This window comes from Manis javanica, chromosome 14 (genome assembly GCF_040802235.1).
Source record: "Manis javanica isolate MJ-LG chromosome 14, MJ_LKY, whole genome shotgun sequence".
In the NCBI taxonomy this organism is placed as follows: domain Eukaryota; kingdom Metazoa; phylum Chordata; class Mammalia; order Pholidota; family Manidae; genus Manis; species Manis javanica.
In genome coordinates, this window is record NC_133169.1 from 494,009 (window position 1) to 521,446 (window position 27,438).

General features: G+C 50.5%; 1 protein-coding gene across 2 annotated transcripts in view; it reads right to left on the reverse strand.

The window, feature by feature from the left end:
* Positions 1-5,423: 5,423 nt before the first annotated feature.
* The window catches only part of PRRX1 (paired related homeobox 1), a 61,070-nt gene continuing 39,055 nt past the window's right edge, over positions 5,424-27,438 (reverse strand). Inside the window, exons 2-5 of one of the 2 annotated variants that reach the window (XM_017640189.3) lie at positions 21,538-21,713; positions 17,752-17,933; positions 14,153-14,223; positions 8,589-8,726 (exon numbers count right to left, since the gene is read on the reverse strand). In XM_017640189.3, the coding sequence (XP_017495678.1) occupies positions 14,169-14,223; positions 17,752-17,933; positions 21,538-21,713 (413 nt within the window). In that variant the 3' untranslated portion in view covers positions 8,589-8,726; positions 14,153-14,168. Of the gene's footprint in view, positions 8,727-14,152; positions 14,224-17,751; positions 17,934-21,537; positions 21,714-27,438 lie in introns of both variants that reach the window. The other variant, XM_017640188.3, reaches the window with a different exon arrangement.

The window sequence follows — 27,438 nt, forward strand, 5'->3', positions numbered from 1 at the left end:
TCATTGGTTTCTCTACCTTTTTATTAGGGTTCTGCAATCATACTACTTTTTAATCCACTTTATTGGAGCACAACTTCGTATAAGAGAACATACATACTTTATGGGTAGAGTTTGATAAGCTTCAGCAAATGTGTACGCTCTTGGGACCGTCACCCCAGTCAGGATGGAGGGCAGCTCCAGAGGCCCAGAAAGACCCCTGGTAACCTTTGCAAAGACCCCAGCCCCATAGGTTGGGTTCATCTTTTCTAGAGTCTCATGTGATGGAATCAAATATACTCTTCTTGTCTCTGTCTTCTTGCGCACAACATAATGTTTGTGAGAATCTATCTAGTTGTAGATCAGTGGATCCCTCTCATCATTGAGATGGTGCAACCGTGTAGCATGTGTGTTTAGTCACCCTTTTGTCACAGGCATTCAGGTTGCTTCCACTTGGGGCTACTGTGAAGAAAATGGCTATACGTGTTTGTGCATAGGTCTTTATGCAGGCAAAGGTTTTCATTTCTCCAGGATAAATCTCTAGGAGTGGTCATGTGGCAACTGTATTTTCAGCCTGCTAAGTAAGTGATGGACTGTTCTCTAAACTGATTGCATCATGTTCCATTTCCACCAGCAATGACTGAGATTTCCAGCGGTCCACACCTCACCAACAATCTCCTGAATTTCAGCCATGCTAGTGGGCGTGTAGCAGAAATTACACTAGGGAAGATAACACTTTATGTAGGTTTTGCTGTTTTTGAAATTAGGAACCACTAACCTATAATCTAAATACACATAAAACGAGGACCATCTTGAAAGATTCTGTGATTCATGTGTGTTAGCTATTCTTTCAAAGCTTGGGTCATTTGACATTTTGATAAGCATGAAAGTTTTTACTTGTACAAATAATTGATTAAAATAGTGAGCAGAAGCAGACATGTAACAAAGCCCTGAATTATGCTAATATAGAAAGTCAATCTTTGGATATGGTTATTCAACCAAAAATTATATCCAGATGTATTGTATCATTATCGGTCTCCAATTTCTCTGTTTTTTTTTTTCTGTTGATAAATACGAAACTTAAAAATCCTCCACATTCTCAGCTTCTAGCTGCCAGTCTGAGGATACAGCCATCAAGCAGAGGACTACAGAAATCCTGCTGTGATAAATTTCCTAATTTTTAAAAGGCCTCCATAAAGGAGGATGAACAAGTACTTTACAATATCCTGACCCACCAGGTTACTAATCCTCCCAATCTAATGGAGCATGGTGAACACATCCTATTCTCCTGTGGCCATATCCCCTCTCTTTTTCTTTCTCAGGTGCATCCATTCTGTAGTTTTCTGGACTTAATAAATTTCAGCAGGTGGCTTCGACGGACCAAAAGGCCAAATGCAGACATTTCTCCAGGAAACGAAGCCGGGCCCACCTTTCTAAAGGATCCTCAAGGACCTTATGTCTGGATACAGGGTAGGCGGAAAGGCAGGTTTTCACACCCTGGGATCCTGCAGGTACGGATTCTAATGTCTAAGTCGGAGAGGGTCACGCAGCCTTCGGGAAGCCCGTCAGCTCTGCCCCTTTAGGCTCAGTCTTAGAGCAGGACTGTGTGCAGAATGGCCTGAACATATGCCGAGATGGTCAGACCATTGGTATACAATATAAGGCCCTGTTCCTGGTACAGTGCAGCACGGTACCTTCAGGCACGTCCTCAGCCTCCACGGTCCAGCGAGCTCAGTGCCGTGGCGTGAGGATGGCGTCCGCTGCCCTGATGCCTCCAGGCGTGCTGGTGACCGGGGCCCCTGCTCCCACACACAGAATGCTCCCACCTACCTCCTTACAACGCAGAAATCCCCATCGTCATTCTTTTGTTAATGATCGTGTATTTAATTTACAGTGGAAAAGCGTTCCGCATATGAGTTCCTTGATGCTTACAATTACTTTACATCACCATCACCGCTCCTCACTCGGATCCAGCTGGTCAATTGTCGTCTTCAGTCCCTCTGCAGGATTACCGATCTTTAACTTCTTTATCGTTTGCTGAGGGAACTTAGGTTAAAATTTCCAATTGTGATGGCAGACTTCTAGATTTCTTTTTGTGATCCTGTCGATTTATGCTTTATAGATTCTAAGGCTGTGGCATTAGGTGTTCTTCAGTGTTACGTGAAGCCGTTGTGACCTGGGTGTCACCATGTAATGACCCTCCCTACCCCTAACAGCACCCTTTGCCTCAAAGGCTGAGTTACCCATCAGGAGCATAGATACACCGGCTTCTCTGGGCTAGTTTTCACCTGAAGTCGTTTTCTTCAACGTTCCACTCCACTGTTTAACGCATCTCTGGTGGACAGGATATTCGCAGGGGGTTTTTGATGCCACTCGACCATCAGTAATTGGTCTGGTGTGGGAGTGAGATGGGAAAGTGGCACAGCCGGGGCCTCCTGACCACCCTCCTGGGCTCTTCCCACTGCTCCTGAGACGATGAGAGGACACAGCTGGCCAGTGCGACCGTGTCAGTCTTTGGGTGAGCCGGCCACTCAGCCCCCGCCCAGCTCCCAGGCAGGTGTTGGTCCTCAGGACAGGAAGGACCCCTTGGGGACAGGCGCCCTCCCAAGGCTGCACCCCAAACGGGGGACTAGGCGGGGCTGGAAGCAGGGTCCATGCTTTCCCATCTCGCCAGGCTACCCCGAGTCCCCGGCAGCGTCCCCGCCCATGGGTGCTGCCCTGTGGGACCTCTGACCTGCCTCTCTTGTGTCGGGGGCCAGGCATCAGCCATGTCCTATTCCTCCTGAGAGTGAGTAGTGGTAACTCCAGGGTAGGAATTACCTCATGCAGCCCAGATACCGGGAGACTCCAGGAGGCCTTACCGTGAAGGAGGGAATTTTGTACAGAAGTGAACTGAGGAAGAGATTTGGGTAGAAATCTTTCAGGGACATTGCTTCTATGCCTAATGCTTGATGGGCTGAGTTAAGTTATTTGCAAGAGTTTTTTTTACTCTTCTTAAAATATATCCTTCCTCTCCCAGAACAAAATCTAGGTTACACAAACACACTCACCCCAAGCCCAGTCTCCCATGCCAAGGATACAGATGCACGTGCCCACTCTTTCTCCCCACATTTAACAAATTTTGAAATACAGTGTGCACAGAGATCAATAGGCACATAGGGAGCTTACCACTAACTTTTGTTAAACTTTAATGTTTCTCATACTTTTTTTAAAAAAAGTGTTTAAAGCCGTCAGGGTGCTCCCCCACCCTATCCCATACCACCTTACTCAGAAATTGCCTTTTCTGAAATTGTTGTTTATCCCTATGCATCCTTTTTATATCTTTACCACCTATGTGTGTTTACAAATAACACATGACTTCTACATACACTTCTAAACCTTAGGTAAATAGTGTCATGTACCCTTCGGCAACTTATTTTTCTCCCCTCGAAGTTATGTTTCTGAGAGGTATCCGAGCAGATATGCGCAGCTGTGGTTCACACATTAGTTTTTCATTTCTGAATAATGTTCCACTGTGCGACCAAATTGCGGTTTGTTTATTCTCCCATTGATGGGCATTTCGATTGTTTCCACTATTTTGTTTTTGCAAACCTTTCTGCAATGAACATTTCTGCCCGTGCCGTCCTGGACACATGTGTGAGTCTCTCTCGCTGCCCAGCTTGCTAGCCTTATCTCACCTCTGCTTATCCAAGTGACACTGAGCAAATAAGCATCTGCCCCTTAAGAAGCAGTTCTCAGATGCCCTCACTCTGTAGACACCCGGCTATCTTCTTGTAGGAGTGCTGTCCTTCTATAGCCAGTCTAACACTTGGGATATTCTCCGGAACTCTAGACTGTCAGGCATTAATTTGTTGAAAGCATTTTTAGCACGTTCCTGTGCTGTAACACCCTGTTACTGCATTCGGTGTAATCCCAAAGACCACGAGAAGCCACATGACAACTGTGACAAGATCCAGTGCCCAGTGTGGAAGCATCGGCACGCGTGGCCGTGGAGAGCTGCAGGTCTGTGGGTGTAGCAAGGGCCTAGGAGTGCAGGTGGGAAGGGAGGGGAGAGGAGAAGGTGGGAGGTGCATCAGCCCCTGAGGCTGAGCTGCAGTAACCGAGCTAAGGGAGGGAACTTGGTCTGCGTGGGACCCGTGACGGCTCCTGCCAGCAAGGCCGCGTCTGCTCCCGCCCCGGGGTCACAGGTGGCCCTTTGGAACTGCGGCTCTGGACGTCGCAGGGACCGTGCCCGGCGTTTCTGGTGCCCGGTCTGCCTGGCGGAGGAGGGCCCAGCACTTGGGCTCTGCTGGGTGTGCAGCGCGCCAGGGCAGCGGTTTTTGGCTGGGGTCCTGGGCCCTCGGAGCCCCGCCCTGACCCCCACCGCAGCCCGGGGAGACCTCCCCACGCCGTCGGCATCCCCCCTGGGGCCTCCCTTGTGCCCAGGCCCCCCGGGGCTCTGCAGTGGGTTTCCCCAGGCCCCCTCGCGCCCAGGCCCCCCGGGGCCCCCTGCAGCAGGTCACCCCGCCCTGGAGGCTCCCGGGCCTCCGCGGGCCTCTGGTTCGGACCCTCCTGCTGCCCTGAAGCCCCGATCCAAACCCCGCGGCGCTCCCTGGCCCTCCCCGCCTGCCCTGCCCCTGTCGGGTCTAGTCTATCTTTACTCTGTCACTACGAAAGCGCTGCTGAGGTGGCCGTTCCTGCAGCACTTTTGTTCTGGCTGATGGTCCGAGGAAAAGCTCAGGCCCTTTGGTCGCGCCCGCGAGGCGATGCCCCGTGCCCCAGGCCCGCCTCACGTGGACTTGGCCGCAGACCCTCCCTGGTGCCCCCTGCGCCCCTTCCCGTCCGCCCCCTGACAGGCGAGCCACGGGCCCCGCTTCTACCCCCGTCCAGCCAGGGTCTCCGCGAAGCCCCTCCCGCCCTCGGGACGCCCACCTGCTCTGCTTCTGTGACACTGATGCTCGCCTTCCTCTGCTGCAGAAATTTGGCCACAACAGATTTGTCTTTCAAATCAGATTTTAATCTGTATGAAAACAACCCAAATCTCCCAATTTCGCGCCCACTACTCCACACCAACGCCGGGCACAACAGGTGTTTAATTTTACTTGGTAGGTTCTTCATCCTAAAAAAAGGCTGTGCTTTACACGAAGTCCTGTTTTCATAGACACCTGGCACTGTGGCTGCTGAAGATTTGGGTAAAACTGGCTAGACTTGTAAGCATTCCACTCTGCACTCACCATTGTCCCGTAAATGCCTCCCGCTTCCTCCTGCCATTGTCTTTGTTTTTGGGGAACAATAGACTGTTCCCCTTTTTAGGAAATAATATCACACTCCTGTGAAAGTTCCCTTGTTCGTAAGTCCCTCCTCCTTCACTCTCCCCAGATGCGATCTCAGATCCCATGAGATCTGTTCTTGAAGTTCAGAGAGACAGGGGTCAGCAGACTCCAGTGTTTGTGACAAGAGACGACATGGTAGCATCCTTCTTTTTATTGAAAAGGAATCATTTCTATTCTAGCGCAAACAATGTGTATTTTACATCATAAAGCAAGATATAACTTACATATTACATTTCTTACGAGACCTTTATACCCTAAATGTCATTCCCTTTTTTGTTCTGTCACCTCTTCTGCTTTGGTTTGGCACACCACATATCCTACAGATGGCACCTTGTTTGGGAAGGGACTGGGGACGCAGACGGGTTGTATTTGTCTGGACCTGGGTCCAGTGCTGTGAGGAACACGGCTCTGCCTGTGAACTCCGTGGCCCATGGCTGGCACCTGGCTTAGGATCCAGAAGGCTACTGCTGCTGCAGATCCTTCCCCCCCCGCCCAAATCACATATCAAACTTTGATTCTTTTTAAATCAGTAATAACTGAACAAAACTGAGTGCCTGCACCGTGTGTATACTTCTTGATCAGGTGCTTAGCTAACAGGCGCCCACAGTTTGAATTCACCAGAATGGAGTGTCCCTCTAGCTGACCAGCCCTCGTGACGGGCCGCAGTTCCCAGCCTCTAGGTGCCCAGGTGGTGGTTATAACTGCCTTGTTTCACCTACGTTCGGGTTATGGGTTCAGGCTGTTCTGCCCACCACTGAAAATGGATGTCCAGGAGAAAGCTTTAAATGACTTTGTTTCACCTGATACCCGTTTATTCCCTCTGCTAAGTATCCCCTTTCCTAGCAAAACCCTTTCAGGTATGATTTCTGTTCCCTGCAAGAAAGCCCAAATCATCTTTTAGATACTCTCCCCAGACCCCAACCCCCAAAATTCACCAATTTCTTAACTTGCACTCACTTCACAAAGGGTGCTTAAATTTGTTAGGATACATGGTTCTTTTGTAGTTTGATAATCCGCAACGGAAGTGGGACCAAAGAATTAGTCGAAGGACTCTTTAGGAAATAAGTAATGTGTGTTGTTCAGCCAGCCCACATGAACCATTCAGTAAGAAATGTTTTCATAGTAAGTAGGTTAAAAAAAGAGGGAGTCAGCTGGTGAAAGCAAAATGCATTAGATGGGCCTCCTTCTTATCAAAAGAAGTCCAGAATCAACATTCAAATCTATTTGCAAGTTGGTGGCTGTTTGAAAAACTAACCACCATTGTTAGCTTCATCAGGCGAATAGCGAGTGCGTGCTGAAAAGTGCGTCTTACACTCAAAACTCCTTGCCTGTCACTCTAGGTTGGTATATTTGGCCAAAATCACTCTAAAGTTTTTTAATCACTGATAGCTGAAATTATTAGAACCAAGCTGGTTAGGATGAAAAGATAAGTCAAAAACTATTCTGTGTGTCTTAATTATTCTTTGGTCAAATGATGTGATGTTTGAGAGGTCTATCAATAAAGACCTATTTCTTATTTCCACATACAAGGTTATAAGTATTTACAGCAAGGTAGCATCTCCTTGCTAGAAAACAAGGCTTCCAGGTGCTGTGTCCTCCATTAACATGACACACATTTTTAGTCCTCTTCCTCGCACGGCTCCTAAGTGCTGGACACACAGAGAAGATGGGGAAGAAAGAAGGAGCAGATGAGCAGAGCCTCACAACATCCCTGTGAGGTAGGTAGGAGTCATTAGACCCACTTGGCGAAAAGGTAAACTGAGGCACCGCATGGTAATGTGGCTGGTCAAGTCCACCTGGCAAGTTAGAAAAGTATGGCTGGAAACAAAGGGAAGGATGCAAAGCAGGGTCAGTCCTGGCTCCCAGTCCCTCGACACTAAACTCTCTCAGAATATTAGAAAATAAAACCCGCCCACAATTGCCTTTGGACATTTTGGAATTTAGACAAACCTTTAACTATTCCACTTATGCATGTGTGTCTTTCCGATTCCCACTGGGTAGAGAAGGGGCGGATGGCTACACGGCCTTCCCTCCTCTCAGTGATTCCTGTGGGCGATCGGGGTGGGTCAGTTTCCCAGCAGAGCCGGGGGCTCCAAACTTAGGGGCAAGTTTACAGCCTCACATTGTGTTAACTCACCGAGCACCCTGATGGGGGAACGAGACGTCGTTCTCATTCAGTTGCCTATCAATCGCTCTGTGGCCTTATTAAGAATTTCGTGTAGGGAAAGAAAGGAAACACGATCCATAATAAAATATCCCATCACTGCAGAGATAAGGACAGCGGTGATGGCGTGAGCTTTGCTTTTTGTCATGTCTGCGAAACTGCAAACTCAAGCTTGCAAGAATATTATATATATATATATATATATAATATATATAAATATATACAGTCTATATATAGGTGTGCATCTGACTATCCTTAAGGCACCAAGGAGATGCAGGCCATGCCTTCCGTAACTCAGTCTTTGTTTTCGTGGGGAAACTTTCTCCCTCTCTCGAGTGAAAAATATCTCTTACCAAATAGCCTGCGACAGCAAATCACGTAAAAATAACACATATGTTTAACTTAAGATGGCTGATTGTTCAGATGGTGGTGAGGGGCGGTGGGGGTAGTGATTTATCATCTATAGTTTAGAGCTCAAATCTACAGCTTATTTCCAGAGCTTAGAGCTTGGAGTCAATTAGCAGACAGCCAAGGGCGCTGGGTCAGGCGGGCCAGCGACCAGAGGCTGTATGCACTGGTTTCCCCAGCAGCTGATGAAAAGCCCCTACAGGGACCACTGGAGACAGAGAGCGCTGAAGGGCATCCCCTCTGGTACAGATTCCACAGAAAGACTGGCTTTTCAGCAGTTCGGAGAGCTTCTATGCAGAGGACAGGGGCGGGGGTGGGGCGAGGCGCTGAGGCTCACACAGGTCACTCGGGAGGTTAGAGACAATTATTCTGAATATGTGAATGGTTCCTTTGGCTGCTGCAGATGTTTTAAAGCCCTTACAATCACAGGGGCGAGTAGGCTGAGCTCAGCCGAGGAAATCCGGGGTCCGCTAAGCGAGGTGCACAAATAGAAGGGGGACATGATGAACACACACACAGACACAAGTGTCGGCGGCACCCCGGGGGGACACCTGTTAAACTCATTTTCATTTTTCTCTTCTCCTGCTTTCCTCTGCCATGGTCCCAATAGCTTAGATCTGGTTTTGTTTGTTTTATTATTTTTTTCCCAGCAGATGAAGCGATGACGGAGCAGGATAGGTGTCTCATGGTTTCTGGTTTCTTCTCAGGCCTGTTTGCTTATGCTTCCTCAGTTGACTGTTGGCACCTGGCCCCTCTGTAAACTATACTCCTTGGCCTTCAGTCTCAGGCTGGCAATGCTGTTGGCCATGCTGACACCCTGGGCAGGGCTGTCGGTGGTACACGTGGCCGAGTAAGTAGCCATGGTGCTGCGGGGACAGAGGAGAGAGCAGGGAGAATAAGGGGTTAGTACCGCGGTGCTGCCGCTCTGGCCCCGCATGGCCTCGGAGCCCCTTCCAGCCCCCATGTCCACCAGCGTGAGGCACTGGGGTGGGTGGCAGTGTTCTGAAGGGCAGGGAGGGCAGCAGACAGAGGGGCCACGGGGCGGGGCGGGATTTGCTGTGTCGGACACAGTGAGTAACCGTTTATTTCTGGGGTGAGAGAAGAGAGCGGCTCATGTGGGGTGGCAGGTGCTCCATCAGCTGCCCTTCACCTCTGTGCCTGCACTGCCAGCCTGCAGGACAACGGGGAAGAGACGCCGGCCTCCGTAAATACACGGACGGGAATTCTGCCTTCTTCCTTCTTGCTAGTGGGCTTTAACCCTAACACATCTCAGGTCATCAATAAAGGCCACACTGAATAGCAGACTTGGAGAACCAGTGACACAATCCAAGAAAACTTCTCCACCACCCGTGATTCACTAGTCGAGGGGACTCAAAATGGCCAGATCAAGGGCTCCCATCCCGATCGGCCTGGATTTTATAGCTTCTTCTTAACACACTTGAGTGGCTCACAATGTCTTTTGGGTCAGTAATATTTTAGAATGTTTAAATCTCCTAGATAAACTAGCAAAATGTCCAGTTTCAGGAGTCTTGACCTCCAAGTAACTGTTTCTCTCCGCCTTAATGCTGAGAAAAACCCATAGTTGTCTTTCATTGTCAGAGATCGTAATTAAGACATAGGAACACCCCTGATGGGCTCTTGTGATTGACGGTTTCATGTTAATCGCATCCATCAATTTATTTTAGAGGAATAAATAATGCTTTCTTAGACCTGGACACAAATTATACATTACTTTATACTAAACAGTTATACTAAAGGGAAATCATTTTAATTAAATGAAAATGTTTCTAGTTTTTTCTAAGATTAACAAAATCCTTTTGAACCGAGGGCTAGCGTGGGGTTGGTTGACTCCTAAGTGGCATATCTTGTTATCTGCATTCCAGGGCAGTTTTGTCAGCCATACAGGAGTCTGTGATTCTGGGGATCAAGTGACAGATCAGAAGGAGAGAAAAATAAGACTATTCTGCAAAGAGAGAAACTCTCTTACTGGTACTTATTTGGGACACCAGCTAGTCAAGATTCACAATAGCCTGTTTCAGCTCAGTTACAATTAACCCAGGAAAATTAGGCTTAAAGAAACGTAATTAGTCCCAGATCACTGGTCTTTCCAGAAATACACACCCTTAGTTTAAAATTCTTAGAGCACTGGCGTGTGTACGTGTGCGTGCTACGGCAGAGGACGGAGACGCGGAAGGGCTCCAAAGGAATCCTGAGATCTTCCATTTCAGATTTCATTTTTGCCTGCTTCGTTCTTACTCACTTCTGGGTAGATGATCTTAACTGTGTCACACAGTTCGGTTCTGCTGTGACATCCTCTAATTTCCCTTTTGGCACTTTTTAAATTCCTAAACTGGAAGCTCTAGAGACAGACCCGCCAGCTGCCTTATTCACCACCCTATCTCCAGAGCTAGTATCCTGCCGAGCGCATATTTGGTGTTCAAAAACTTATTTAAAGAAGAGACAAATAGCTGAGAACCCTCTAGAACCGGCTAGCATAGGGTTAAGCTGATGGCTGCTTAACGTCCCCACTGTCATGACTTCCAAAAATGTCCTACACATGCTTCCAGTCTTAGGAACTAGTCCTTTCTGTTAATTTTGTTGTCTTCATGGAATGAGGAAAATTAGAAGGGACATAGCAAAACAGGGCTGATGATGGCATATTCTTAGATCCACTAAAAAATAACTTTAACAGTAAAAACAAAAAAAAATGAACAAACATTAGTGCAGGTTAGACTTGCAGAGCTGACTGCCATTTCTACCACTGCCCACCAAGGTCAAAGGCAGGAGAGGAACCCCAGTGAGGGCAGGCCTCAATGAGGACTGAGATAAATGGCTGGAACAACTCATCAAAATGGGACAAGTTGGTTTTTTTTTTTTAATAGTAGACCAAGAAATTTCATTTATTTTGAAAACCCATAGACACATTTAATTCCTACATGACTATACTGAAAATATATGCAAACACATAAATCCTATACTCAAGAAATGCCTAGGATACCCTGAAACCAAAGATTTCAAAGAAATCAAAGATCTGCAGAGTATAGAAAAGAGGCAATTGGACTTGGGACATGTACCTAAGTGATAGATTCTAAAATCAACTAAATCAGCCTTTTTCAACCAGGCTTCTATAAGAAAATTAGGCCCTAAAGGTGGGCTGTGCTACCATTTTAAATGCACAGGAAAGAAGCTGGAATTCCAAGTTATCTGTACCATTTGTTAAGTACTGAGGCTGAAATGGAATGGCTTCTGAAAACAGAAGGCTGAGACCTCACAGGCGTGCAGAAGGAAATGGATTTGGGGTGGACAGGTCGTCATGAATGTGGGCTTTCACAGACTTGGCCTAATGTTCTGAGTGGCATGTTCCCCATCCTTTGAGCTGCAGGACAAGCAAAGTCCAATTTAATGGAGATTCTCCCCTTTTTAATGTCAAAGTTGCAGCCCATTTGCTCAGCAGGCGAGGGTAACCTGATGGCTTTAGCAAAGATGTTGTCACCACTTTCTAGAAATGTCTACACAGCTGTGATTTTGATTTTATCTATCAGACAGCCATTTTTGCCACAGATACATCATAGTTTACTAATACCAGCTGATATCCTAGTCTGAAGATGAAGCGCAGTAACATATTATATTCTTGGAAGTAGGGCGATTCTCTCTGTCATGGGCCAGATAATAATATCCCCAAATAAATGTTGGCACATACTCCATCTTAAAACCCAGTTAATGAAAATGAGGTTTCTCTTTTGCATAGGAGCTCAGATCATCACTGGGATGTTTCCCCTTAAACAGCAGACTGCCCCCAGAGTTGTGTGAGCACCCTTGTCCACTTGCACTGTGGCGCTGTTATTAGAGCATCACTGGGTCCCAGTGCTCAGTGGGACAGTGTGACACCACGTGACATGCCACATGGGCAGCCCTCAAGTCAGTGGGGCCTGAGGATGAGAAGGCAGCTTTCATTAATGAATGAATTTTGTAATTCCCAAGGAGTTTAGGAAAGTTATAAACTTCCAGAAATTGACCTGACTTATTCTAACATTGCACAGCCATAAAAAGTGGCACAAGGAAAGAGGGACCTTAATTCCCTGCCTCTTAAACGTTTAGGAGACAAATCCTGTAGGCGGAGCCTACAGTGATATGACGAGTACATTCCACGGAATCACGAGTCCTTGGCCCCCAGCGGATTGATGTGGGTACAGCTTCTCGACTGGAGCCGCAGGGAACGCAGGCATGCAGGGGGCGATCCAGCCATGACAGGCTAGACTCGGTACAGGTCAGAGGAGACAGAACGAGTGAGCGTCACCCCCAGCAGCGCTGGAGATGTGCCTGGACACCGGCAGAATCAGGTGGAGGGGCCCCGCTTCCCGCAGCGAACAAGCGCCGGAGGGGCCAGAGTGGCCGCCATCCGAATGGCTGCTCATGAGCACCTGTTTCCATGTCATCAAAACTTCTGAAGCTCTGTGTCAGGAAAGACAGCCTTGAAAGGCTTCCTTGCAAGACAGAAACCAGTGAGGACAATCAGCTATTATATTCATGACACTGTTTTCAACCGATTTTATAGGGCCATTCAAACTATGTAAAAGGGCAAATCGTTCCTATACAGGATCAAGCTTCCTGGGATAAAAGTGGGAGATTGAAATAAAGTGAATTGTGCAGATCAAGCACAAGATAACACCAGAGCCAGCTGACCAGCACTAAGAGAGCCTGCCTTCTGAGGAGCTGGATGCAGACCTGAGCTGGGCTCTGCACCAGGTTGTAGGGGTTGCCTAAGGTACCGCTTCTATCAAGCTTTTAAGAATGTAAGGTTCTTTGTGTCTGTGACTAAGAAATTTAACTGCTGAATACAGTGCATGGAGGATGTACAGATGAAAGGGGGAGGCTCCATCCCATCTGCTGATTCAGTCAATCTGCACAGGGCGCACGTACAGCTGCCACATTTAAGGAAGCCAGGGAGCTTCCATCTCCAATTTGGAGATTCCTAACACGTGGACCCCAGTCACACACAGAGGATGCTGACCACCAGCAGGACTGCAGTGCCTTTCCCACTGGATGCAGATCATTCTTGGAAATTTCAGCCATCCCTGAGAGGTTGTTGCAAGGAAAGATGTGTTAAATGACCAAACACCAAGAAGTATGGAAATTCCCCCGTGTAGGATTTTAGGGCCAGAAACATGGACCTCTGCACCCTGCTTCCCAATCTCCCACAGTGTGGGTCCCGCAGATCACCCCGTGACTAAGGAGAGCTGGGGGTGAACATGGCCTGACTCAGTTTCCAGCCCTAGCTCTGTTTTCTGTCAGCCCTTTTGGACGGTGGGTAACAACGCCACCTCAGTGCCGTCCCAGAAGCCCCTGTGTCTGCCTGAGACCCCGGGGCTGCACGGGCTTGGGGCTTCTCCAGAGGCAGTGGTGCTACCGTTTTTCAGACTGTGCTGTGCGGAGGCCAGAGCCCACGCCTTGCGTCTGTCCTGCCATCATGAGGAAAGCAGAGGCGTGCTTGCTCCTTCTAAGGAAATTCCGTAGGTTTTCTAGGTAAGTTGACTTTCAAAGAGCAACCCCATGAATCCCCTTGAAAGCAATCTTTTGTGATTTGAATAAACAGTTCTAACTTCTGTTTTAAAATTCAGGAGATGATTCTGTAAGTGTGCACTTAGCTCTTCAAGAGGACGTGCTTGGACCGCACTTCATCTACAAGCCTTCCCTTTTCCCTGCACGCTCAGTGTTCCTTCCGACACTTGTGACTTTGCTTTGTAGAGAAGTTTTTGTACACGGAGACTTGCATCTTTCTGTCGTCCCAAGGGTATTTGTACTTCTTTTTTGGAAATGCATGTTGATTACTTATAGGATCCAAACACCCCTTTGACGTGTGTAGGGAAACAACTGCCCCGTCTTAGACACAAGTCTCCATAGGAGATGGACGATCCATCTGGCCTGGGGGCCAGCAAGCCAGGACGAGGACACAGCCCCTCCAACCCCTGCCCCGCACCTTCCTGTCATCAAAGCCTCACCGCACAGAGGCGGTGTGAGTGTCACTGGCCCAGGCGTCACGCGGGAGCTCAGAGGCCCTTCCTGCATCCAGGTGTGTGTTGTGTCACGATGCCAGGGGGCCGCGGGCTCGGGAACCTTGGGGACCCTGCCCTCGGCTCTCGGACTGCCCTGAGCTTCGCGGGTGTGGTTTCCCACCGAATACCCCCCCTTGCGGGCTCGCGGCTCACCTCCCCGCCCCGCACACCCCGCTTCCTCAGACGCACCCAGTCCCCACGTAGCGCTGCCCCAGCTGCCCTCCTCCCCGACAAGTTACCTTCTCCGTGTCTTCGTTAGAATCCGTTATGAAGCCCCTCGTGTAAACAACATCTTGGGAGAGATGAGGATCTATTTTTGAAAGTGTGAAAGGGAGAAATGAGCCAAACGCATCCCACGGATGTCAGGCTGCGCCGTGCCCGCGACACGCAGGGGGGAGGACGGGGTGCTGGACAGGCAGGACCCTTGGTTCCGCGGATGCCCAGCCCTCCCTCTGGCAAGGGGGTGGCAGACCCAGGCCGCCCTATCTCTCCCAAGAAAGGACGTCCCTGGGGAAAGGGTTCTTGGCCATTCACCTCAAACGGAGCGTCCGGACCTTGGCTGACCGCTGTGGCCCCAGGGGCACAGCACCCTGAGGTCAGTGAGTCTCACTTAGCCCAGGAGAAGTTCGGGACTGAGCGTGGGCATGTGCCCAAAACAGCTCCTTTCAGGGTGGCGCTGTCTGCGTTAGGGATGCTCTGCCCCCTCCAGAGACTCAGCGGCCTGCCTGGCATCCTCACTCTAACGGGCTTGGGGGGCGAACGAGATCATGGGTGTTATCTGTACAGTGAGCCACACGTCCCTGTTCACCAGGACCATCCCGGCTTGTGCCTGCCTTCCTGGTGTGATGATGCCTGGCCCTTCTCTTCACTCTCAAGAGTGTCCCAGTTTGGATGAGAAATTATACAGCCACCATGCTGGATATAAAAACCCCAAGAATGTGTTGGCTGTTTCCCTTCCCGTAATTCTAACCACATGCAAACGATTGCTTCGACCCTCGCTTCCCTTCCCCCTCCTTCCAGGGCAGACCTGTGGAGGTCAGCACGCTGTCCTCCTGACCGAAAATCTGCTCGCTGTCCCTGGGGGGAGTGAGGAAGGCACAGGAATCCCCCCGAGGGGGGCCCGCGGGCCCTGGGATGTGGCCTCGGCTGCAGGCACGCCTCACCAACCCAAGGCCACAGGCCCCGAGTCAAAAGGCAGTTTGACAGCCTTATGCATTTTCCTATGTTTAATGTGTATGAGGTTTGCTTTGCATGGAAATGTGGGTAGGTGGCCCGCTGTGCCGGGCAGGAGCCGGATCTGGCACTGGGCCCTAATCTCTTGCTGAAGGCTTGTGCTCGGGCAAGTGTTCAGTCTCTTCTTTGGCCAGAGCCACCGCACAGGAGCACCCCCCGGATTAGCCAGGAGAGGCGCCTCTTAACAAATGTCACAGGTGAGACGGTAACGTGGCGTGACAGAAACAGCAAGTTACTTCCCATGACAGAAAGGCTTCTGTTTCCTCCGCTTTTCATCCCGTGCTTCTCCCTTATATTTCCTCAGCAAGACTTGTATTTCCTACCAAGCTTGAAAATGTGAAATCTTACCATATTTTGGTTCTAAACAGAGCAGAAAATCTCCAAATAACAGAATAGCTTTTTGCCACTTTTAGAAATTAATCAAAATGTAAACACTTCCGTCAACATTGGGTCAAAACATTATTCTTGATTAAATTACTGCTTTAAACAATCACTTTCCTATGTACATCTGGAGAGTAATTTATTAATACAGAATATGAAAAATCAGATTCTATGAAATTTTTAATTATTTCTCATAAACTCTGTATCTAAGAAAGAAATGATATAAAAGTATACCATGAAATGAGTAAAAAGTACTTATATGATTTTAAGTGAAATGAGCAGAATACAAAATAGTGTGTACACTAAATCTACCCTCTATAAAATACTGAACTCTAACGGCAAAAATAAACAAGCTAGTTAGGTCAAGATGGTGGAAATATGAGTATTTCTAAAAAAATCCATCTGGTATTTCTACATAAACTTTCATATTAATATAGAACATTTCCCAAAAAAGCACACATGAATTGTATGTCAATAATTTCAGTTAGATGCCCATGCACAAAATATATGACACTGGGCACTGGGGCAGGACCTGTGCTGAGGTCTGGGTGATCTTGGTATTAATATTGACCCAGTGTAAGATCAGGACGTATTTCATCCCACTCACAAGTGTGCTGCCCTCGGCTTCCCACTGGAAGGGCCCGGTGACAGCCACCTGCACTGTTCAGAGGTGGTGTGAGAAGTTCTAAGTAGGACCCAAAAAGAAAAAGGAGTAACACTTCCTGGTTACAACCAAGTTCAAACCATAGACCTTAGATGCTAAGCTTTGAAGCACCTCTGTTTCCCAAGCCACTTAGTGAAGCTATGAACTATCAATGTTTATCAGAGAGACAAAGCAATCTCCCAGTTATTTAAAATATTAAAATATGTGATTTCACAGCAGTCTCTGAAATGTTTTTTAGTAAATCACATGGGAGAGGAGTGTAAGTTTTAAGTAAGACACAAAGACATGACCAATCACCCATACTCATCTCAGGTATACTGTATCTGAGAGCGACAGAAACGCCCAGTTCTTTAGGCATGTCCTAAGACCAAAATAATTCAGGCCTGTTTCCCAATGGGGGCTTTAAAAGAACTTTCCAAATACATTGAGGGTGTTTCTTTCAAGGAACTGATCTGGAACATGAAGACCCGCTTTGTTTAAAGCGACCAACTTTTGAAAAATAATTTGCATTTCACAGTTGTGGCATTTCACATCAGGAGCTCACCTTCAGAGAGAAAATGATTACCCTGTAATTAGTTTAAGACCACACCTTAATCCATTAATTAACCCTAAACCAGTAAACAAGTATATGTGGTGAATTTGTGGCTTTTTCTGCCACTCAGTCAGCCAGAGAGAACGGACAGCCTTGATCTGCTTTCTAAGAGTCGTCAGGTTCAGGTCCAAAGAGCGGCACTCTTCAGGCGCCACGTCCCGGCTTCCCTCCGGCAGTAACTTATCCCTTCTGAGCAGCATAGTAAGTGGAGGTTAAAACCTTCCCAAGAGATTGAAATAGCTCTCTGCTATTTGCTTCTCTAAAAACTTCCACCTTTTTAAATATGAAAGTTTAGAGTGAATGATGCATTGTTTTTATATTTAAAAATCCCTCACAAACTGATCCCCGAAGAATGTCAGTAAAGTAGGCAAGATTTAGCAATACGACCGGAAGGCATTTGGGGTCCTGAGGCATCCCCACTTTTACTACCAAAGAATCTGGCCACAACCAGCCCAAATGGTCAGTGTGACCTTGAGTTTCTTTCCCTTCCCCAGTCTGTCTCCCTCACCTTCCTTCTTTGCTATTAATTCAAAGTCTGTGTTGCTGGAAGCCCGCCTTCATCCTGCACCCAGAGCCTTACACGTTACATTTCCACTGACATAATAACGTAAATCTACCTTAAGTTTGGAAATGGAGTTAAGTTCTGTCCCAGAGTGGTTGTGAGAGGGACGGTGGACATAGCTTAATGATCTTTGCTTTCGGATTCGTCCCTATCTTTGAAACCTTTGCAAAGTTCCTGAGTCCAGGAGGAGATTGCTGAGGGCCTACCCTCTCTCTTCTGCCCCAAACCCTGCTTCCGGGGCAACTAGCAATCTCCTGTGAAAATCTGGGGATGTCAGCAAGTTGAACGTCTCTGCAGAGGTAAACCCCATAAGAAAGGTCGGCCAGCTGCACACACAGGTGTGGCCGGGACCGGCCACCGAGAACCGAGCGCAAGCGGAGCAAGGGAGGGCGGGCCTGCCATTCACCTGTACGGAGAGGCCGTCCCCCAGGACAGGTAGTCGGTGGGCCTCGGCGCCGGGCGGGGCACGACGGGCTGCTCCACGGCGGTCACGTCCCCGGAGTAGGACTTGAGGAGTGAGGCGTTCTTATTGGCCAGCATGGCCCTCTCATTGCGGCGGAACTTGGCTCTCCGGTTCTGAAACCACACCTGGAAGGGCGTCCGGAGGAGAAGGGTGTGAGCAGTGGAGGCGAGCACAGGACAGGCCCTGGGGGTGAGGTCCCAGGCGGGCTCCCCATCTTCGCGGCCCACAGGGCCGTGACTGGCCCGGGGGTTACGATCCAGAGGCCAGGTGTGCCGAGTCAGAACCCTCATGAGGGTCCTGCCCCAGATGCAATGACATTTTCAAGGTGTTTTCAAAATCCCTCAAAATGTGAAAACTTTGTCTGCTTCATAATGTTTACGGGATACTTAAAGGAAATCCCCCACCTTCCCCCAAAAGGAGGCCCTGGGACAAGGATTTAAGCAGCAAGCAGCTTACGGGGGTCGGGGGTGGGGGGTGGGAGGAAGCGACCGGAGGCAGAGGAGCCTCTAGGAAGGCTCCACTCTGGCCTGACCAGGGGCCCCCAGGGCAGGGCAGGACGGCAGCCCAGGGCCGAGCTTCAGCACGCAGGCCGTCAGTCGCAGTCCCCCGGGCATGCTGAAGGCAGGCAGGGTGCCCTCCTGAGGCCCTGGGAAGAAACCGGAGCCCCCAGCAAACAGGGAAGGCTGGCTGTACCTGGGGTCCATTTAACTGCAGGGCTGGAGGGTTGGCCAAGGCTGGGCATGAACCCACCAGCTAGTACAGGCTGCGAGGCCAGGGACCCACACAGGCACATTATACACGTTCCTCCCAGTTACCATGCTCTCCACAGAGTAGTATGCAGGTAAACGGCTGAGAGTTTGTGTCCCAGGACCTCTGACCCGTGACCTGGATGGCCGTGGGATTTTATTCCTTCACTTACTCCTTACAGAAACCTCCACGGGACACCTGCCTGGCTCCGGACCCAGTGCTGTGTGCTGGGAAGAGAGCTGAGACTTGCTGTCTGCCTGTGCGTGGCTCAGTCTCATAGAAAAAGCTGTGAACATTGGAGAAACTGCAAAGCAAGTACTGTGGGTACAGTTATAGAAACGCACAACAAGGTGCAGGAGAAAGAAATTCCATGGTGAGCGGTGGGGCGGGTGCATGGCTCCGGGCAACGTGCACAAAATACCACGTGCCTGGGCCCCGTGCAATGAGTGTGCAGCTCATGGGCCCGTGTGGGGTCAGGAAAGTAGAAGTTGACTCCTGCCTGGCTTTGCAGGCTCCCAGCTCTTTCATCCCAACCCCCTTCATGGGACTTGTAGAGCTGCCACTTTACATGCAAACAGAATCATATTAGTGGCCGGCTTTGCCTCACTCCTGACTCCCTGCCACTCACAGAATGACACCCATGCTTCTTACCAGCGGACAGAGGCTGCTCAGGGTGGGGTCTTTGTACACCAGCAGCCCCACCCTGAGCCCCTTGGCCCTCGTGCGCAGACCTCTATCCTTCCAGCTCCTACTGCAGGCTCAGGGCCACCAAATCTGGTCCCACCACATGCTCTGTGGCCCTGGCAGCTCCCCTTTGTCCAGCTATGGGAAGACAGATGTTAGAGACTCGAGTTCAACAGTGTGCCCTGTGTAAAAGGTTGGAGCGGAGCACAATTTCGGAGTCTCAAGGAATTGGATTCGTCACCGGGCAACTGGTGCTCAGGGTCCTGACCACACGGAGCTGTCCTGCAGGCTGCTGGGGCAGGTGCGGGCGCCCCTTCCTCCCGCCCAGCCCTGCTTCCCATTCAGCCTCTAGAACAGGGGTCATCCTGCACCCTAACTCTGCACACCTGTCTCCTCTGGAATGTTCCTGCAGAGGAGGCCAGTCCTACTCATCCCATTCCAGAAGGCCAAAAACTGTTCCAAGCACCTAGTGGCTGCTTGATAAACATTTGAGGGGAAACAAGAGGAGAAAAAGTGAGTTTTGTAAGGATGGATGGTAAGACTCGGCCTCAAGGACTTCCCATCCCCCGGGCGGCTGGCCCCCGCACAGCCCAATACAGAACCTGTCAGGGTGTGATTGGCTCTGTAGGCACAAAGAAGGCTGGAGTCGGAGGGCCGTGGCTCACACTGCATTTGCCCCCATGGAGACTGTCTGAGCTGGAACAAGGGCCCCCACCCACTTTCTCCTGTCCTACCCTCAGTGGCCCTCAGAGTCTCAGGGAATTGGATTCGTCACCGGCCAACTGGTGCTGTTGTCCTGGCTGCTGTCCCATTTGGCCACCAGGATTTTCTCCCCAGGGGAACATGTAGGCAAGAGCTCGTTCCCCTTTGGGGAAAATACCTGAATTTTCTCATCAGGCTGAAGGGGCCTCGGGATCCTCTCCCTCAACCCAACATGGACCACCATGCCTCAGGGGTCAGCAGGCCTCCTGCCCCCAAGCCCTTCGGGGTCAGCTCAAGGCCTGTCCATCAAGAGGCTCTTATTTGCAGAAAGAAATCTCTCAAGCCCAAACCTAAGACAGACATTCAAGCAATAATTTCTTCAGGAAGGAGGCAGATTTGGGCCCCCACTCATCAAAACAGCAGCCAACCATGGGCAGTGCCAAGACAGTAAGATCTGACTCTCAGCAGAGACAGCAAAGTACTTCCAGGGAGGCATGCTGCCTGGAAGCTGCTGTCTAAGGTCCACGGTGATGCTACAGGCAGGAACACGAGATCCAGACTCAATTCCCAGCTTAGCCACCTCTGAGCTAGGTGATCCAGGCAAGATACTTAACCACTGGGAGCCTCAGTTTCTTTAGCTGCAAGATGGAGACGCCTACCCACCTCACCGGATCGGGTGATGATAAACGGTGCATGTCCAGGACTTGGAACACACCCTGGGCAAGGGCCTGGGGGGCGTTAGCTTTCGTAGCATTGTCTCCATCATTTCTACTAACCGCAGGCTGTAGTACTTCCAGACATACGGCTTCTAGCTGGCCTGTCAGCTAGGCATCAGCCTTAGAATGGCTGCTCCCTCTTTGCCCTGCCCCACTTCACAGAAACCCCAGATCACCCGCAGTCGAGCCTGGAATGACACCACTTCCTACCCAGTTGAAAACCTGAGGGTAACTGTTGACACCCCACAACGAAGCTACGAACTGCCCACTGTTGACTGGAATCCTTACCCATAACACAGTTGATTAACACCTGCGTTGTATGTTGTGTGTCTCCTACACCCTATTCTGACAGTAAGGTAAGCTAGAGAGAGTGTTTTCTTCAAATTGTTACAAATCTCCAAAGATTTTTCCCAATGTGTTCATTGAAAAGAATGTGCGTATGGGTGGATCTGCACTTCCCTGCCACGCTGTTCCAGGCGGCCTGGGCTCGAATGGGGTCCTAACATAGCCCCCAGGGGTGGGTCCGTTCCCTGAGCTCACTGCCTACCCCCACAGTGTCCATAGCCCTGTGTATTTATGACAGGTTTGTTCAATTCCCGAAGTCTGAGGTGGGGATGGAGACCTCAGTTCTTGGGCAGCCCACAAGCTCAGGTTGGAAGCTGGAGGTACAGAGTCAGGGCTCCGCTGGGCCGTGTCCCTGGGTGAGCCTGAAAGGGTGGGGGCAGTGGGTGCTCTGTGCTGCCCGGAGCCTGTGACATGCGTTTAGAAAAGCCCTGCTGCCGGGCGAGGAGGTGATTCCGTCCCCTCGCTGCCCGTCCGCAATCCCATCGGCCGGACCCACAGGTGCATCTCCATGGGCCCGAGGAGGGACCCCGGTTACCTGCACGCGTGCCTCCGTGAGGTTCACCCGGCGGGCCAGGTCTTCGCGCACGAAGGCGTCCGGGTAGTGAGTCCGCTCAAAGACGCGCTCCAGCGCCTGCAGCTGGCTGCTGTTGAAGGTGGTCCGGTTCCTCCTCTGCTTCCGCTTCTTCTTCTCCTCTGAGTTCGGCTGGTCGTCTGTGACGGAGAGAACCGAGCATGGGGGGCCGGAGCCACGGGGACCGGGCGTGCTCCCCCCGCCCTGTGCACAGGGAGCCTGCTTCTGCGCCCAGGTTCACGGCCGAGAACCCCCAGCAGTGCCGAGGCTGCCGGCGTCCGTGGTGGGACCGGCCCTGCGCTCGGAGGGGCATTCGTGCCCAGCCCTTGCGGCCCGTTTGCCAGAGGGTTAGAGGGAAATCCCGCAGCCGCCCACACTCTCTGGACTCTGGAGACGGGGAAAGCCCAGTAGACTGCGTGGAGCTTATTTGTCCTAGATGAAATTATGTTCACTCTTGTAGTTTATAGCCAAGGAGACCAGCTGTGCCCTGTTCCTTCTCTTCAACACACCCACCCAAATGTAAATGCAGTTAAAGAGGAGCACGGGGTTCAGAGGGACTAGGGGGGTTTCTTTCGCACTGTGCATTCTCCTGGCAACAGTGGGTGATTCCTGACTGCACTTGCTCAAGGCCCCGCACCGCCACTGAGGCTCCAGGGGCCTCGGCCCAGGTTGCACCAGCCCCAACCCTGAGCAGACCGTGGCCTGGGACTCCCCCTGTCAGACCAAGAGCAGAGAATAGCACCGAGCGACATCTGAAGCAGCCTCACCCGAAAGTTGAGCTCTGGGGCCCTGGGAGCATAGCGACTTTTGGAGAATCATGACCCCGTGTTTACCTGTCAAGTTCTCCTTGATTCTCTCCATGTTCCCCAGCAGCACCTGTCTGGCTTCCTGTGTTTGGGGGCCCCCAGCTGGGGATCCTGCTCTAAGTCACCTGGATACTTTACATAAGCATGCTGGTCAGTGGCTCCCTGAGAGAAAGCCAATTCTGTTTTGATTTCTGGGGGTCTATCAAGGCCTGGAATATTCTAACCAACGTCCCTGACTAATCGGTTGCTTGGTTGTTACCAAGGTAGTTTGCAACAATATCACCAGGAGAGTCCAAACACCTGGGACCAGACACCTGTCAGTGGCCGCCCTGTGTTTGTGCCCCTTCCTCTCCGAAGGCTCGGAGGCCTGCCGGCCTTTCCCACCCTCTGTCCCGAGTCTTCCTGTCTTTGGTTCCCTGTGTCTTGCACGTCAGGTCTCTCTAGGTCATCCCCTTTCTGATGGCACCAACACCTGCATTTCATGCGCGTATTAAACGTAAGTCTGCAAAAACTCCTTACCTCCAATCCATAACTGCCCCCGACTGAGACCAGTTGGACCACAGGCTATCATTTTTAATCATTAAAGGAAATCCCTTGGGAAGCCAATCTCATGATTTGTCTTCTTCCCTCAAAACAAATGCTTTCTCAGGAATAACTGCACATTCCAAATCCTTTATCCTGTTTTGTGAGCCTAGTTCTTTGTGTACCACCAGCCATGATTGAGAACGGGCGCACTTTATGTTTGTTCCTGGTTCTACAACCTGCTGCATAATCTCTCGGCAGTCCTTTGAAATTGTCCACCGTTCACTCGTATTCCACCGGCTGTCTGCTGCATACCAGTGGGCCCCCAACGTGGGAGCAAGGGAGATGGAGAATTACTGTTTTTGTCAGAGAATAAATAGCTATGACGACCTGAAACGGTGCCAACAAACGTTTCCCAGTGAATGTTGTTGTTTTTAACAAATGAAAACACCACTCAGCTCAGGTTGAAGGTGAGAAAGATACACAAACCACAGGGTCTGGGTTTGGGTCTGGCCAAGGTCCTTCAAAGCACAGGGATCGTAGGAATCGGCAGCGACTGGCAGCCCAGCGGCCCCAGCCGCCCTTGCTCACTAAGCACAAACTGAGCTCCCCGTCATCAGGAGCTACAGACAGGAGGCACGCAGGCATGTGAACACACGCAGGCTCACAGACGTGGAGCGTGGGAAGGACCCGCGGTGGGCACTGTGGTTGGCATCTGGACTTGGTTAAACAGGGGAGAGGACAGGTGTATGGTCATCACCCGGGGATCATCCTTCTTGAAAAGCGGCTCTGCTGAAGGCCGGCCGAGGCTTGCTGTACAAGGGTCCAGACATCCAATGGGTCCCCAGGAGGCTCCTGAGCCCCGGAACTCTGCAGGGGGCCGGGCTCACCAAGCTGCAGGATACCCGGGCGCAAGGGAACATCTGCATCAAATTCATGTTTCTGCCCCAGGTGCTCATGGATTTCACGGCCCTAATGGACAACTGAGTGAACTGTGAGCGTACAGGCGGGGCCACACGTTCTGATGAACACAGCCAGGTGGCCAGTTAGCAGGCGAATTTCCCCTGGAGCTCTGGTCACCTCATACTGTGCTGAATGGGACCGCGGGATGTTGTCTAATTCAACCTTTTACTTGATGACTAGAGGGCTGGGTGAGTTCCCAAATCACAACACCGAGCGTGGAGCAGAGCTGAAAGCCAGGACCCTGACCCCCTCCACTCTGGGGTGCACATGACAGGACACGCTGTAACTGGACAGTGAGCACCAGTGATACCAATGAAAACCCCTGCCCTGGGAAGAGTTTTATGGGAAACACAGGTGCTCCCACGCTGGCCACACAGAGAGGGTCTCGGAGAGGGGCCCCGTGCATCCCCTGTCACCCTTCCTACCGGGATAGCCATGAGCAGCCACGCACCCTCATGGAGAAGAGCTTCTCTCACCCAGACGTCCTTGAGTTCTCCTTCCCAGTGGCCTGCCAACATCGTTGCTCATCCACTGAAGATGCGCCGGGTGACTGCAGCGCAGTGGTATGCCTCTCCTCCACCTTGTCCCCACATCCATTTCATTTTAGGACACTTTTCAAAGTCTGTTCCCTGTGACACATCTCAAATCTCACCTCCTCCGTAAGACAGCCGATGATGCCAGCCCGTATTGCTGCCTCTGCCCCCTGAATTCCTGTATGCCATTTAGCGCATAGATACTCACTAAAAATTATGACTCAGTTCTTTCTACGTCACCTCGACGCTTTGAGGTTCTCCTACAGAGAAGACATAAGGTCTCTTGATCAATTAAATGACAGTAAACATTGGAGGGCCTGTAGTGGTGTTGGGGTGCAGACGCAGCCCCAGAAAATTAAGACTCTGGAATTTCTGATTCCCATCATTCTTCCTAGCAGTGCATAGCTAATAATCCATTCAGCATTATCTTTTCTCTGTGGATAGTTTCTCCTGGGGAGGAAGAAAAGACCTTTCCCCGTGTTTCTTTTTTCAAATAGGTTAGTCATCAGATTCCGAGACAGCAGAAGCTGTGTGGCTCTAATTCCTTCGCGAATGCAGAGGATCCTTCATTTTCCTTCCTCACTGGAAAAGCAGCTCCCAGAGAAATGAGGGCTTTAAACGAACAGGAATACACGCGATAGCAAGGTGCCAAAGAGAATGGTGTTTCCACTGGGTCAGGATGTAGAAAACACGTGGGGCCTCCCCGGGGAAGAGAGTGCCCCATTCTAGGAGGATGCCGCATATGCACTAAACTACACGTGGCACAGGTCAGGCCTCCACCCCTGGCTCTGCCGTGAACTCCGCTCTGGATGCCTCCTGCAGCTGCTGAGGCTGAATTGAAGAGAGGGTGCCAGACAGCCTCCAGCCTGGGGCCAGGCGGCAGGCAGATCGCTCACCGAGGCGGGTGCTGGGCAGGCCTGGTACCTCCCTCAGACCAGGCCCTCAGCTGATAGTAGGTGGTGCAAGCCTCGGGGGCCCCAAACTTGTCAGCAGATAGAATTTAAAGGTACAGCGAAAACATACTTTAGGAATAAAGTCTGAAGGAAAACGTGTTTCTTATGCCTGAGCAACATCAATTTGGGAAGAAATCTGATGCAAGAGATACAGTGCCAGTTTCAGTAGCAGAAACCAGCCGCCACATCAAAGCCTGTCATCTGCTTTTTGGTGGAGCGCAAGGCAGGCGAGTGGATCTAAAGAGCAGCCCGCCGATCATTTTATGGGCACTGAAGAATGTTTTCAAAGGAGCTTACATGGCACAACAGCTACTTACTTTAGTGGGATTTGTGCAGTTCAGGTCCTGCAACCCTTGGACAATTGGGGGAAGTATAATGGCAAAAGCCACTAAAAATGGTTCAGTTTTCATTGCAAGGCCTGAGAAAAGCTGTGAGATGCAGCCTCAGCACGCACCTGAGTTTCTCTAGGTGCAAAGTCAGCTCCAGTTGGATTTCGGACAGCATCCTTCTAAGATGTGCCTGACACATGGCCCACGGGCACATGGGATGGCTGCTGAGGGCCCCGCGCCGGCCACAGCAGGCTCCCCCGCAGGGCCCCTCCGAACCAGAGGCGCTGGGCAGAATGCGCTGTCGTCACAGGTCAGGCTGCACTTGGCTTGTTCGTCTCACACATTCCCTCTGCTCTCTGGGACCACATGGATGACGTGCCCCCCATCAGCATTTCCCACGTGACTCTGAGTCTATTTTGGAGAAACTTCAGAGTACAGAGTTTATGCTTGTATTTAGTTGAAGCTCTTATCAATGCTCAGTAAATACAAATCAGTAATCAGGCATGAGTTATTCCTACATTGAAATTATTAGTGTAGTTACTGAACAGAGTGCCTCCTTCCATGAAGACACAAAATCTAGCTTCAGATGTGTCACAGACTCCCAGTTTCTCTGTGGATGAATCGCTTGCTTGATTTCCAGTTCATTTCTGGATGCCCAGAAACGTGGAAAGTAAGCATGCGTCAACCAGAGCAATGGAACTGTAGGTGCGAGGGGCACAGAGGCACACAGAGGGAAGGTGCCCAGGGTCAGACGGCGTTCGGCAGGCTCCGCTCCTCACCAGCCGTGTGGCCACAGGTGAGACATCCCTTCCCTGACTTTGGCTTTTGAAATAACACAGTGGAAGTAAGACCACCGCCCGCTTCCCAGGCTCATCTGAAAGAGCAGGGCCCACGCTGCAGCGCAGTCTGGCCCGTGGCAGGCCTAGGCGGGAGGGGCCCCCAGGCTCCCGCCACTCCTGATCTCCCTCGCTGGGGACGGGCTGGCCAGACTGCTGCTTGGACCCTCTCTGCCCTCTGCTCCCTGTCGCTGTGGGCTGTTGGGGGGGATTTCTATCACTAAAGGGAGGAAGCGCAGGCTGGTCACATATGCCACTATGGCTCAGTCTGGTTGATGGGAGCGCAGCTGAGGTCCAGGGAGCTGGACCCAGAACTGGACACGGAGCCACGTGTGGCCATTAGTCCACACAGCCCCGTGTGGGGCTCTTCTCTGCTGCCAGTCAACCCCTGGCTTCCTAACCAGACCACTTTCCTTTCTTGATTCAAACCTTGCAGGAAATGCAGAAAGCAGGCCGATTCCAGCTCTCAAAGACTGGTGAGCAGTTGATACTTTCAACAAGTAATCTCATTAGAAATGAGTTAAAAAAGCAAAGACAGCATCTTAAAATATAATTTCTAGTTATTTTGTTCTTTAAAAAGAAAAAAAGCAAAGACAGGAAGAATGGCAGAAGGCCAGAGGCTGTGAAAATCCAGTGATTTCTCAGCCTGCTCACCTGGGGCAGACTAATTTGGTTGCCACACGTCTAAAAACACAAAAGTGAGGTCACATTACTTAATATTTATTCAGTGACATTTTTTCCTAAATGTCTGAGCAGTTTGGTGACTGACCTGCCCCTCCAGGCCCAGAGCGCTCTGCGGAGGTAAGTCTCTAAACTGAAATTAACATGAATCTTTGTCCAAAAAGAAGTTAATTCACCGTAAGCACAGTCTAGAGAAAAAGAAGCCCGGGAGGTTTCTAAGACACAGCTATTCTCACCTTCAC